This window comes from Falco punctatus (genome assembly GCF_963210335.1).
Source record: "Falco punctatus genome assembly, chromosome: 6".
NCBI classification, from domain to species: Eukaryota; Metazoa; Chordata; class Aves; order Falconiformes; family Falconidae; genus Falco; species Falco punctatus.
In genome coordinates this window covers 24712682-24727685 of record NC_137585.1, presented here as the reverse complement: position 1 = coordinate 24727685, position 15004 = coordinate 24712682, and the positions used below count along the sequence as shown (strand labels likewise).

At 38.6% G+C, this 15004-nt stretch overlaps 1 protein-coding gene across 12 annotated transcripts in view; it reads left to right on the top strand.

Moving 5' to 3' along the window:
* The window catches only part of WNK1 (WNK lysine deficient protein kinase 1), a 104757-nt gene that overhangs the window by 46844 nt on the left and 42909 nt on the right, over positions 1-15004 (top strand). For all 12 annotated transcript variants that reach the window (XM_080393485.1, XM_080393484.1, XM_080393482.1 and 9 more), the window contains exons 5-7: positions 11895-11983; positions 13349-13568; positions 13793-14129. In XM_080393485.1, coding sequence (XP_080249611.1) covers positions 11895-11983; positions 13349-13568; positions 13793-14129 — 646 coding nt within the window. The remainder of the gene's footprint in view (positions 1-11894; positions 11984-13348; positions 13569-13792; positions 14130-15004) is intronic.

Sequence of the window (15004 nt, the reverse complement as noted above, 5' to 3'; positions counted from 1 at the left end):
ACTTGGATGTCCCAAGTCTTAAATTTTCTAGGTGATTGACTCGTTCAGGGACTAGTAAAAAAGACAGTTTATGGGTTTATTAGGCAGTTTTGTCTCATTCTTGCATATCTACTACTAACATGAAAATCCAAACATGTTCATTGCAAAAGCAGTAAGACCATCCTTAGCTTAAAAGGTAATCAGCTGACTATAAGCAGTAACTTTCTTTTCTTTCACCCCCTCCCATTATGTAACTTACCTTCTAAGTTCTCCTGATGAACTTGTGCTCTATACTTAATTTTCTCCACGTTTACTTTGACAAAGTTAAGTTTTGCACTTGTCCTTGCTTTCACCAAAAGTTCAGTCTCTTCTCTGCAAACAAATGTCTGCCTTGTGAGCTGGCCTTATGATGAGAAGAGGAAAAAAAACCACTTTGCATTTTGACTTAAAAAAAAAAAAAAATTGTACTGAAATGTTCTACAGAGTGGGCACAACATTTTTGTTCTCTGATCTACAGAGCTTAAAAAGAGGCCCAAGGGAACAAGGTACATAATGAGTAACCTGACTAGGCAGTGTCTAACTGGTTTAAAAATCCTTAATTTCCCTAACTGGTGGGAACTGAAGCTCACTGGTTAGTGTGAAGGTCATGCTTTTGGCTAGCAACCAGGCAGTTACAAAATGCTGTAGTTTGGTCAATTGAGATGAAATTAATCTCTTTTTTATAGTGTCTTAAAAGTTAGACATCATAATTGTCTAGACTTGTCAACTACCTCACTTTCAGTAGAGATGCAATGGGCAAAATATCCCAGCTCTTTTTTCCTTATTCCTGAGGGGTCCTAGGGAGCAAATATAAATGCTTAACCTTTAGAGTTATGATTCATTTTAACGGAATTGCATAATGCACATTGATGAACATCCTCTTTTGCTTTCTGAAGACAGTATGTGACTTCTTCTGGGCATATGTAAAACTCTGTTTCTTTACCTTGAATAACTTGATTTCTTGGCCTGGTTCAGATAGATACAGAGACACCCTTCCTATCAAGCTTTCAAGTGGAAAAAGCATTGCAGAAGAAAGTCAATGGAAAAGTAGGGGGGGAGGGGGGGAGGTAACCCTCAAACAGAACAAGCAGTCTTGTTAAACCAGATACTGAGACCACAAATCTTCAACCAAGCACAGGAAACAGATTAATTGAAAAACACGGCAAACTCTTGTGTTCATTGAAAGAAGAAACTTCATGTACTTAAGTATCAAATGAAAAAAAAAAAAAATCTCTTCAGATGCAGTTCCTCTGCATCATGCTGAATGGACTAAAGAATACTTAAGCTTCTTCCACTTGCCTCTTGTAGCTGTTAACTCAGTTGCAAGCATTTTGCTGGAATGTCTTTAAGAGTGAATAATCTTCCAGGGTGGAGGTTCTGAATTGATGAATCTGTGACAGAAATCTTAGCCTTAAAAATGGAAGATGGGAATTTGAGGTCTTGAAGCATTAGTATCTCAAGAAGCTTTGCACGTTAGATTAGAAGTCGTCTTTAAGAAATGACTAAGTAGAAAAAAGCGGGGATCAGCTTGAACACCGAGATGTAACATGCTGAATGGTTTGCACATCTAGGGCAGATGATACCTGAGGTTGGAAGGAAAAAGGCTCATTCAACTGAATTGCTTTCTAATAATAGCTTATGAGTTGCTCTTAAAGGCATTCGTACTATTCAGCATCAAAAGCCTCTAGATGACAACTAAAACTGTGTTGTTAATAATGGTGTTGTAAAAAAAACTTGGTCTGAAGTGAAAGAAGATCTTTCTTATTTATATTGTTTACTGCTGAGCCTGGAACATGTCTCTTAGCAATTTTGAATTGGATATGATTTTAAAATTATCGGGAATTAAAAGCCAGGGAAGGGTGTGAGCTTTGGTAGAGTTGCATAAAATCAAGATCTGATGTATTTTTAAAATCTGAAATTCTAAAATTTGGTGGTATTGCAGTTTCCAATGTGTTTTTAGAAACCTAAATAGGTTCATAGAGTACTGAATTAACAGTGTATGTTTAAAAAATTTTAAAGTTCATTATCCATTAAGGATCAGGCCTTTTAAAACTGTGATACTATTTAATAATCTGTCCTGTACTGATGTCTGTTTAGCTCTTACATTAACAGAGATTAATTTAATTTAACAAGAGATGGGAAGGTGACTTTTCTTAGGAACAGGGAGATGCTAAGTGGTTTTTATAATGCCTGGCTTTGAAGTGTGATAAGAACTATTAACAAATCACTGAAACGTTACTGTGGGGAGACTGGTAGTTTAATGTTATTTGTCAGTATAGTGCCACTAGTCAAAAATACTGACATTAGGAATGTGTGGACTACTATTTCTTGTCCTGCCAACTGTACTGCTACAATTGCACAGGGTTAGGAATGGGGTAAGTCCAAGACAGTTTTAGTCTTGTGGAAGCTCACAGGGGTGTTGAGTAATAATAAGTTATTTTGAGGTTATGATGTGATTCATAGGCCAGGACTCCACCAAAATCTACATAAACCCTTTATAGTTACCTCCAAGTTACTCAGAGCTGTTGCTAGGGCAGGCAGTGACATGGGGGCACATACACCTCTTTGAACACTTTTGTTTGCTACTGTATGAAAGAGTGGAGGTCACCAAAGTTGAATGTGATTTTGCAGATACAGTTTATTCCCAAAAGTAGAAACACACAATAGAGTAAAATACATGAATAAGAAATTCTGTTGCTTATTATGCATAATGTTTTTACACTGAAGAGAAAAGTCTGTTGCTTTTTTTTGTCTAGTGTAAGCATTTGGAAACTTCCTAACACTATGAGCTTGTGTCTTTGTTTTAAGGTAAACATCTCTGAGACATTTTTCTACCTTACCACCTATTACCACCATCATAAACTTTTCTGCATAGGAGCGCTTTTTAAGACTGTACTTCAAAACTGTTGAACCTTTTGGTATGTAAATAGAAGTCCTTAAGTCCTACTGGAATAAGTCATAACATAAAAGGAATGATGACTTTTGGTCGTTGTCTGAATTGTGCGCTGTTTTTGGTGTTTGCGATGTTATCCTAGGCCTTTTAGTAGGTATCATCTTTTGAGGGCTAGTTCTGGTACCAGATGTATTTTGTAGTTCATGTTGGATCATTCTTTTTAATTCAGTTCAGAGTCAACTAGATGTGTGGCTTTTGAATTACTGTTGCTGTACTTGAATTTAAAGATGAATACCAGATGATGGTTTTCTATCAGAATGGTAACTGATTAAAGCAGAGAATGCAACAAATCTGGTTTGATTTTTTTCAAAAATATATTTTCCATACTGAAAATAGAAGACACTTTTAGTACTATGTCCCTGTAGCAGCATTTCTAAATTTATAGCACTGAAATGTGTGTCCAAGCATGTCTGGTTTTTTTTTTTAAAGCCATTTCCAAGCTGAAGTCTCAATAAAGCAGAAGATCATTCACCTAGTTCAGGACGTTCACCCCTGCATATTCTTGTTTGCATGATGTAGGTGGCATCCCTGCTCCTAAGTGTGAGGTTAAAGAACGGTGCACAACAGATTAAACTGATCTTACTTTTACACTCTTGTGCAAGAGTAAAAACTGAAAAGTTAGCACCCGGTGCACTTGATCAGTCAGACTTTACTGTTGTTTCGAACTTACATCCTCATGCTGTGTGTTTCTAAACGAGGCCCTTTTCACTGTTAACGTGCACCAGTATCCTAATTGTTCGCCAGCTAAACACTAAGGAACTGTGTCCTGCCTTGTAGTTACAAAATTTCCTGTTTCTAGAGCTTGAGAAGCTTCTTCTATTCATTAGAATTGGTGCAGTTACAGTAGGCTGAGAGTAGTTAATCTACTTTTTAACTGAAAAATTAGCTAGTCATAAGGGCTCCAGATTCTTAGGACTTCTGAAATAGGTTGATATTTACCTGAAGGTGCTGAAGTACAGTGAACTGTCATGTCTAAAGTAAAAACTTAAAATGCCTGGTGTACTGGGCAAGTCAATGAGTAAGTTGTAAAGCATGGTCTGTATTCAGCAGTAGTGCATAGCATAATCTGTATTTTGATATTGTCACAGATAACAGTGGGGGGGGTGTTTATTGCTTGGTTATAGCCTTTTACTTGAGAGTGCTGGAAAGGATCACAGCCAACGATTTCTAGGAAGAGTTATGGCTAGTTCATGTTCAAATTTAACTGTGTAGAAACAGGAGCAGAACTGTAGCCTACTATACTGGTCTTGTAAGGTTTGTAATGCTTTAAATTCTTTGGCTTTAATAAGTAAAAATGCAGTACTGAGACACTGGCAAAGAAGTTGGTTAAGCAGTCGGTGTCTTGTGACTCCCTGGGCTTGGAGACCAGTTGTAGAGTACAGATGTGGAGGTGACAGTGAGCAGTGATGGCTAGTCAAATGAGGAGTCAGTTTTATTCTTTTCACCCAAGATTATCTCATATTTAAGCAACCTCATAAACTTTAGGAATAAGCAGTTAGTATGGATGTGTCGCTCAAAACACGAATATACCTTCTGTGTATAACAACTTTTAATCATGTATGTTTGGGAGCTTTTATTTGCTGTTTTGACTGGCCTCTATTAATGGCTCAAATTGAGAGTACGTGGTAAATAGAGGAGGAAAAGTTTCTAAGTTGTCATCAGTTGGGCTGCAGCAAGCAGGCCTGTATAAATACTACAGCACCTCTGTTGTCCTTTACAATTTCTGAAATCCAGGCAAATATGGTTATCTGTTGCAAGTTGTGAAGACAGCTGGTATGGAGAAATTTAAGAATGATGGGACTTAAGTTACTTACCCACCTGCATTGCAGAGGGTGAGGACCAACTGGTTAAGCTATTTCAGTGACATAGAGCTCTCGAATAGCTGAGATATGAATTTTGATCGCAGTCGAATTCAAAAGGTGCAATTGTTGGTTTTGATGAGAAGAAAACTAGGCCTGTCCTAGTCTAAATAGTGCCTCATGAGCTAACTCTAGCTCACTGAAAGCTTTCATCTGCTCCTACTGCTTGTATTGCAGTAATGCTATTTATTCTGTTGGGATAGTGATCTGGTGCAGGGCTTATTCTGCAGGATTTACTGATTTAATTCTTGGCAGAATTATCAATTGTCCAGGATTAATTGCTATGAAAATACTGAAATCAGAGAAGCTAAATTTTCAAATTGCTATGAAAATACTGAACTCTGAGAAGCTAAATTTTCACGTATTGGATGTGTTGCATTGTTTTAAATCCCCCCCCGCAGTCTCAACTACTCTAGCTTCCTTTTTAACAAGAAAGATAAAAGCCATCTTCTGTAAGCAGCCCATATCTCTCTTGAACTGAGTAGATCTTAAGCTGAATTCTTCCTTTTCACAATAGATATTTGATTGGACTGGAATGAGAATTATTGAATAGTTCTGTGTGCGCCCTGTGTGAAATTAAGGACTAAATCTGAAAGATTGTTTCTAGAACAGGCAACAGGATTAAGATGAAGGAATAGAGATGGAAATGGTGGTGAAATGGTTAAACATGTAGGTTTTGAGAGCTGGGTAAGTAACTAATAGCAGGTGGTGAAATTTAGGAGATCATGGGGTAAACCAATTTAAATGCCATATATACCATTGCCTGGGGGCTTCTTTGAGACTGTGGGGAAGGAGGTAGGACCATTGGCTTGTTTTCCACTGGAATCATATGCTCTATCTAAATTCCTGGAATTAATGGTTTGTGGCAGCCTGGGACTGGCACGAACTAGAATGGTAACAACTTAGCAAAAAGAAAATGTAGAGACTTTAATTACTTTGTTTGTGTGATTTGACTTTGCTACGGATTCTATTAGCCTCTGGACTGCAACATTAGAACATTTGGTTTGAGAACATTAATCAGTTACAGCAGATTTCTTTCAAGCTCTGCTTTTATAGCACCTTTGGAAAGAACCAAGCAAGAATTTTTGGGACAGGTGGACTCAGTGCTTGTTAAAAGCTGAAACATTTAATGTTCTTTGCAGGTCATGTGGTGTACCCCAGAAAAGTGTAGCCTTAATTACGTGTGCAAAATGTTAAGATTTTTATTCCACTGAAGTAGATTTGCTTTGACTGCAGTGTGTCTATGGAGATGTTCATCAACAGTTTATTTCTTTTTTGGGGTTACAAAATGTCTTAGCTAAGTGGTTGGAAGGCCAATCAACATAGCAGGATCTTTAATGATCCCTTTTCCCTTGACTCCTCTAGAGATTCACAGCTGGTGGAGAGGATTTCTAAAATGCTCAGTAAAAGATCTAAAAGTATTGCTTTTGCAACATTGATGTCATCCCAGTGTTATTATTATATCACATAACTGTGGTATACTTGAGGAACTAAGTATGCTCTTTTGGGCTGAAAAGTGATCTTGATTTGAAATTGAATTTTATCACAGTCTATCATCACTAGTTGGTCAAAAATTATTTCAAACTTCAGAATGGGGTACGTGATCTTTCTTAGCATTGTTCCTGATGTCCTTCCAAAAACACACACAAAGCCCCGGATTGGACAAGTCATTTTCATTTAGTAAGCAAGTTTTATAACGGCTGTTTGAATCTAGATACTGGGGGGGGTGGGGTTGAAACCACCTTGGACTTCAGGTTTAGGTTTAAAGTCGAGCAAGAGACATTCAAAAATACAACTCTAGATTATTTGTGTGCATGTGGTGTAAAACAAGCAGGAATGTGGTTTTCTAACTTTGTCGAACAATTTGAAAATTACCTTCAAATACCTATTCCCTTACATGAAGGACCTAGTAAAAGGAAAGCAGATGATGTTGCCAGTGGTAGCAGAATGCAATTGCCAGGAAGGAGGGAGGTGGAATCTATTACATTATCCTAGTGCAGACTTGTGTGTTCTGTTAGGATTAAATTGTAGTCAGCTGTATGTATAATTTCTGTAGCTCCACGGAAAGAGGAGAAACGGCAGCTGCATTTAACCCCCTGTACAAAACTAGTACCGGCAGCCTTGGGTCAGAACAACAGGGCGACAGGCCTGTTCCCCTCTGCTTGAAAGTGTACTTCAGCAGCAGGAGGGTCTGGGTGGTGATCCTCCACGCAGGCTTAAACCTGGGTGGAGAATAGGCAGAGCAGCCAGGGGGAGGGGACGGGGTGTGGGGCGGGGACATGCGGGAAGGAAAGGATCCCTGCACTGCCTCTTCTTCCCCCTCCTTGCAGTTAGCTGGGCAGGCCCGAAAGGGCATGCTTACCTCTTGGCTTTTACTGATTCTTTCAATTCTGTTCAGTGTTTGAGTGGCAAAAGCAGATACTAAGCTCAGATCACTGCAGCCTCATGTACTGGACTTGGAAAAGTAGAAGAGGTGTCAAACAGAAAACAATGCTCCCTTCTAACATTGATGTCTGCTTTCCTTCCGCTGTGCGTTAAGTCCACAGCCTGGTGGATTCCCATCGGAAACTAGCACTTAACTAACTCTTTGGTGTGTGCGTGTGTCTTTTCCTGATGGATTTTACAAAAAGAGAGATCTGTCCTGTACTTGTAATTGTTAGTTCCCACTGCTGCTGCTCTCACAAGGATTGTGTTAAAGAGGTAAGTAAGAATTTCAGCTCTGTAAAGTGTGTTTAGCCACAGCAAAGGATTTTTGGGGGTGCGTCAGAATTCTTGAAAAATCTGTTGGACTGTTTTACATTTGCATAGCTTGGGTCTCCAGCTTTTAAACTTGACTGTACTTTTTTCCCTGTAGTTTTTAAACTGTCGATTAAAATCCTGAACAGCAAGGCTGGAGCACTTGCTACTTCTGCTATTTTCCACCTGTGGTGTTACTCCAAATTTAACTTTTTTTCAATTTAAGATTGATGAGGGTATGTAACACCACCTCTGTCTTCATTTTGGTTTGGTGTAAAAGTTACGCAACACTGATTGTACTTTCTCTTATGTAGTAAATGTTACTTTTGTTATCTCTTGCATTAGAACAAGATGTTAAACCACTGACTCAGTAGTCTGGTGATCTAACTGATGCAAAATACTACATGTTTTTAGGCAAAAATTGTGAAGAGGAGTTCTGGGTAGCTTATACTTTGGTGTTTAAAGTAACTTGGAAAACCTAGTGTTTTTAAGAATACCTAACTTGCCTTTAATGGATCAAATAACCATATAAATGTGGATGTTGAATTTTAAAACACACTTTTTTCACCTGATGAAATTCTGATAAAATAACAAACTTCACCGTATCCAAGGTAAGTGAAATATGAAATCTCTTCTTACATGTAACGTGAAGACTGTTAAGATAAGTATTTAGTTTTGCATCAGTTGCACTTTGGTGGTACCTACATACATGCCCACGTTTTAGAGGTGCTCTCAAAATGTAAGTGTTCAGTGGGTTTAAAGTTGGCACTTCTTTCAAAAGAAGCTGTTCAGCCCTTGTTAGCTATTGTACTATCGCTTTCTTTCTATAAGCCTGAGAGCTAGTGCAGCAGTGTAGGGAGCCAGACTGGGGACCTTCAGCTCACTGGAAATAGCAGCAGACTTTTTTGGTTGGATTTGTTTCAAGCCTGATGAACACCATGATCTGGTTCATTGTGAAGTTGTATGAATGTATGTGCTGGCGACAGGGAGGAAGTGGCATGGCTGTGGAAATGGGAGATGGAGAACAGGAGACTTGCTTTCAGCAGCCATGCCAGTTCAGGCTATTTTAGGTGGTAGCTTGAGAAAATGTTGATGCTTTCTTTGCGTGCCTGCCTGTTATACCTGTCTACACTTTTTGTTTTCCTCTGCAAGAGCTCTTCCTTCTATTTTTTTTTTTTTTTTTTTTTTTTTTTAGAAGACTTAAAAAATGCTAGTGAGGTTCAGGTATTTAGCTCTTATTAAACTGCCATGGGGGAATTGGACTGGTAAATCAAAAGATGAGTTGTCTTGTGATTGACTCTTCTAAGGAGTTTGGGGACCAGGAGGGGCGCATAAGAATGTGCCCATCTTGCAGTAAGTGTGGTAAAAGCCAGGAAGTCCTGAATGGCTTAGCATGTACTTGAGTGGCTTTGGGTGCAGAAAGTAATGAATGTATGCTTGGCTGCACAGCTCATTTGATCTTAAGGACACATGAAGGTTATGTGAATTGCAGGGCCTGGCGTGGCCTCACTGGTTTCTCTGTGATGGCCAACGAAGGTGCACCCTCAGTTCTGCCTAGGATGCCTAGGAAAGGGTTCACTGATTTATTGATTTCTAGCATTCCTAGTATCCTCTCTCTTGTTATGTAAATTAGTTTGATATTCCCCTAGTGTTTGGAGGACCTAAAAAAAAAATACATTTTTTTTTTAAAAGTTGATGGTACTTAGGTGGCCTGGACTTCAGTGTAAGGGGTACTGTTGGCTTTAGGCCCTACTGTGAGCTTCTCTCAGATTTTCTGAGGAGCAGATAGAAACATAGAAGCTATGCTGGAGGAGGCTGGTGGGAGCTTCTGTAAGATGGCCCTCATGGAAGGACCTGAAGATTTTGAATACGTATTTAATTTCTTTCAGGGTAGCAGACTGAATTACTGATTTTTAGAAACTGTTCTTAGCTTTACCTGTTCAGGTTTAATGCAAGAACAGAGCATGTGGTAGAATAGTTAACATGAAAACTCATGTTCTGGCTTTGTTAATATTTTGCTGTACCAGTTGTCTTACTCATCCTAGCTTTTACTTTTTCTGAGATTGCCACAGATCTGACATCTTCCTTCTGCTGGCACAGTGTAAATGAACATACACACAAGCTGCTGTGCTGTGTCTGGGGCTTGAGCTGTTTAGGAGATGCAGATGTTTTAAACTTTGGCAAATTTGGATACAAATATATACAATAAGCAGTTGAATATTGAACTATTGCTTAGATTATATATGTATGTGTATATAGCATAACGTTTAATTATGTATAGGAATATATTTATGCATGTATGAACCTCAGCTCCTGGGGCCATATTTTAAGCTTGGTCATAATTAAAGGTGAGTGTCTGTGACTAGTCTGCTATATGAGCAAAGACACATACAAACAGGTACTTGATGCCAGTAATAAACACTAAAACATGTTTTATAAATCTCTATAGAATGTGAGGCTCTGCGATGTCCTGCTAGGAAGCTGGAGATTTGTGATATGACCTGGTTAAAGTATATTGAACTTGCCCATCCAAACTTTGATCTGGTGTCTTAGCAGCTGAGGCATTGATCTCCAGAAGTCTTAATGTTCAGTGAAGCTTTTAAAAGCATTAAGCTAATGTTCACTGACAGACTGTGTTTCAGGGCTTATTCTAGTCACAATACACTCTTCAGTTCTGTGAATTTGAACTGCTGGAGTATCGTAAGAGAAGATTTTAGAGAAAAGAAACAGATAACCAGAATGGTGTTGTAACAGGAAGGTTTTTTCAAAGTGAAAACTTTTTTTTTCCTACAGGATTTTTGTCCTTTTAAAAACTTGTGATATAATACCTATGTAAAATGTAGTGACAAATACCTCTGTTCTTTGCTGAAAGACTAGACTCAGCGCTTCTCCCAGACTTGTGTTTGCATCAGTTACAAGTTGACGTTGACTGTGCCCTCTCCTGGAAGAGTGTGGTAGAGAATATTTTAGGCAGCGGACATATGGAGTCAATATATTGCCAAGTCTGGCCAAGTGGGAGAAAATGATCTAAATGTAGATGGAAATTATTATGGTATAAAGTCTCTGTGTTCAGTTAAATGAAGGTCTGTGGTTGCAAAGGCTCTGGTTCAAAGACTTGAACTTTTGCTTTTCAAGACTTACTTTCTGCTGGCAATAGAGGAAGGGGTGTGTATGTGTGTCATGTCTTGATGTCCCCATTAGGTGGGCAGCAGTATTATATAGGGTATTGGGAGGAATACTTTCTGGTTAGACATGAATCATTATACTTGTACTGCTGCTACATTCATTTCTATACTTCAGATTTTGTGTTTTTCACTTTGTTTAGTTGTGATTTACCAGTTGCATAGGATCAGATGTATCAAATGTATGATTTCAGGTTTGTTTGGCTTGAAAACTCCTCATGTAGCAGTTTGAACAGACCTCTTGTTCTGTGGTCTTAAGTACAGAATTTGAAGCTAAAGGCTGAATCAAGTAAAACTGAATGCCAAATTGTCCCCAAAATAGAGATTCTGACCATGATTAAGTGATGAAACTTGGCGCTCTGCCTGTAGTGTTGCAGAATTCCCAGGTGGTCATACCTCACAGCCTGTTTGCTTTACTGATTTGAGTAGCTGATTATACTTAAACTTTGTTTTGCTCTCTCCCAATGGCTTTAGTGTGTATTGGAGAAGGGATTGCCATGTGTTGTTGAAGGGCTTTTGTAAAGGTCTGTATTGCTAAGCTCATTTTCCTGAACTCATGACAGTAGTGATGCAGGAGTGTGGTTTGGATATAGTAGGTGTTCTGGGGAGAGCTAAGCTACAGGAAAATATTGTGCTTTTTAATTTAATTTTATTTTTTTAAAACATTGGACATTTAATGATCTAGTCAGATCATTCTGGGCTAAAGTTCTTGCTGTAAAATCAATCTATGCCAAAATTACTGCATATAATGGCATGTTGGAAACATTCTGGGAAGCAGCATCGTGTAGGTTCATGCGTTAGTGTTACATTGGACTGAGAATGGAAGGAAATGATTCCTGTCTGTGTACTCGCTTCTAACCAGGATAACTTCCATGGAAACTAAATGGTTCTCTTATCATAACTGAGACCCTAACTGCTAAAGCCTTCTTTTGTGGAAATGTAGATGAGAAATGGGGCTGAGGGGGGATGTTTGTAAAAGTCAGTAACAAACAGATGAACAGTAAGATTGGGGTCAGATTTCTTAATAAGTAGGACTAGTGGGGAATTCAGGCCAGTTATCTGTTGAGTAAAAACAGCCTGTAAACACAACCAAAACTTAAATCAGCTGGGGATTCCAGTTTCTATGTTGTTACTTCTGTGTTTCAGGGTGTCAAGCCAGCCAGCTTCGATAAAGTAGCAATCCCTGAAGTGAAGGAGATTATTGAGGGATGCATTCGGCAAAACAAAGGTGAAAGGTAAGTACTACCTTTTCAGATAGAGGTATGACTGAGTCTTACCTGTGATGATACCAGATCCAGTTCCTGGGATCTTCTGTGTTATGTTGGAAAGCTAATATTACTTCTGCAGCATCTAATCTGTGGTAGATTCTTACTCAATGATTATTTTAGAGAATTAAATGTCAGGAAAAGTTCAAATGCTGTAGTAACCATCCATGTCAGTTTATTCAGAAATTCTACTGCTTTTAATAAAACTTTGACCTAGTCAGCAAAACAGTGGAAGACAATCCTTCTGGGTTCCCAGGTATTTGGATTACTTAGTTGGTTTGTTATTCTGTAATCCTTTGTTTTTCCTGTCCCTTTGATTTTTGTTGGTGTGTTATGGCTGATTATTTTGAGGGCTTTTTTATTTTTCAAATTCTTGCTGCTCATTTTCATCTACATTTCTACTCAAAGCGATTCACTTATACCATTACAGGAGATCTGTAACTGCTTTGATGGCTTATTTGTGGGGTTTATTTTGTTTTCAGATTTTACATAGTTACTGCTTACTGAATGTCCACTTTGAGAATGCTTTAGCCTTTGAACCTCCTTTAGCCTCCAGCTGTTCTGTTCAGAGCTACTTTTGTCAGTTTATGGGTGTTTATTAATCCCCTTCTATTAATTCTTGAAGTTCTACACCTGATGGTATTGCTGTATATTTTTAATTTATGGGTTTTTTCTTTGTTTTAAACAATCTCTGATTTTTTTCCCCATTTTTACTTTTGTGGCTGCACATCACTTATTTCTTGCCATTTAGTTCAAGCAGTTAGCTTTTAGACTAATACTGCTAATGCTGTGCATATATGCACATAGTTGTCTTGTACCTTTAGGACAAAGCTGCTAATTATGCCAAACAGAACGCAAGTTGAAGTGGTTCAAAATAGTATCAAATATGAAAGGCATCATGTGGTGCTTATCAAGTGCTGAATTTACTAGATAAGGCTTTTGATAAGATCTTGAAATAGTGAAATATATACTTTGATTACTGTACTGATTTAGGGATGAAGAGTTGTGGTGGATCTTTATGTTCAGTAAAACCAACTGTTTCTTCAAGGTTTCTTATCGCTTTAGTTCATATATATATCCTGTTCAGTTGGCTTAAATCTGTTGGTACTGCTGCTGACCAAAGTGTGATGGTGTTTTTCTGGTACATCTGCTGCCTTTTGTTTCTCCATCATGCTTTTAAATGGACATTTGAATAATAGGCTGTCAGGTAATTTTTGGGAGAAGTGTGAAATGTAGAGAATAAATTCAGGAGGTCATGAGGCAAGAACATGCCTTAATATTTTAGGAAAACCTAATAACTGTGTGTGCTTTCTACATTCTTTCCCAATATGCTAGATATGCTATTAAGGACCTTTTGAATCATGCTTTCTTCCAAGAAGAGACTGGAGTACGGGTAGAACTAGCAGAGGAAGATGATGGAGAAAAAATTGCCATTAAACTCTGGCTGAGAATTGAAGACATAAAAAAACTCAAGGGCAAATATAAAGATAATGAGGCAATAGAGTTTTCCTTTGACTTGGAGAGAGATGTCCCAGAGGATGTAGCACAAGAAATGGTAAGTGGTGAGGGTGGTCTTACAAAGCATCGGAAGTACTGGTGTTTTCTGACGGTGAAGTGTAGTCTGTCAGCTGCTGCCTTTGCAGTTGTTACTGTCTAGAAATAAAACAGCTTCAGAAGTTTGCAGATGAGAAGGTAATGCCAGAGTGGGAGCTTATATTGTAGCACTACAACAGTGGCTGTCTATGACAGTCTGAATTCTGTGAATATATCCTCCTTCAGGTGGAATCTGGCTATGTCTGTGAAGGGGATCACAAGACAATGGCGAAAGCTATCAAGGACAGGGTGTCTTTGATAAAGCGAAAGCGAGAGCAGCGTCAATTGGTGCGAGAAGAACAGGAGAAGAAGCTTCAGGAAGAAGGTAGTCAGAAGCAGCAGCTGGAGCAACAGCAACCGTCAAGTGCTTCCCATGCAGGGTCAAAGCATCCGCCATCTGTCACTGGTACTACTCCTGTCCCCACTACTTCAGCATCGGTTTCTACACAAGTGGAGCCTGAAGAACCAGAAGCTGATCAACACCAACAACTGCAGTTCCAGCAGCCCAGTATATCTGTTCTTTGTAAGTGTCAGTTGATTTGTTTAGAAACTTGCACTTACACAGTTCTCCTCCTTAAAGTCTTAAACTTCTGATGGATATAGCAGTAAATATCTTAAGGTGTTGCTGTCTACCGCTGTTGTCTGCTGAGGAACGTGAGCCCGCTAGAAAGCACAGCAAAATAAGATGCATTCCTATGCCTTAGCTGAGTCAAGTCTTGGCACAATTCATAGTCCAGTGTCTTAGCACAAAATAGTTTTCCGTTGTTTTAAGTTCATACACAACATGAATAGAGGCACCTGAAGCATGAACACATGTCCTAGTTTTTGCTGGCCTCCTATAGGGACAGTATGTTTTGGCCCTGCAGAAGGCTGATACTCTTGAACCAGTGCAGTTAGAGCTGTTAGGAACGCTTGTTTGAATCCTTGGTAACTTGTGTTTAAGATGGAAATGAGATTCATGTACACGCAGTTCAGCTCATAATTTCCTTACTGAAAAAAGGTTTGATCTTTCTGTTTCACATACTATACGTAAAAAAACCCAACTAATGTCTTTAACTTTTCCTCCTCTGCCATCCCTACATTTGAATCAATATTTGAAAAATGATGGTAGATGAGAAGTTCTGTATTAGAATGGTGAAGTTAGAAAGCAAATTACTTTCTACTCTTTAGGTAATAGGTTTTTAGTTTCTCAGCTATGCCTACATCAGGTGCATCTGCTAGCCAGCACAACAGACCTGTTTTATACATCTGTATAAAACTGAATAAACATAATAATTAAAAAAAACCCTGAAAGATCATTTGTACCAATGTGAAATTCAAGTTTTTATTTCTAGTCTAGCCTTTTATAGGAAGCATAGTTTACTGTTAAGTATCTTCCCAAGGAACTCCTGAAATCAC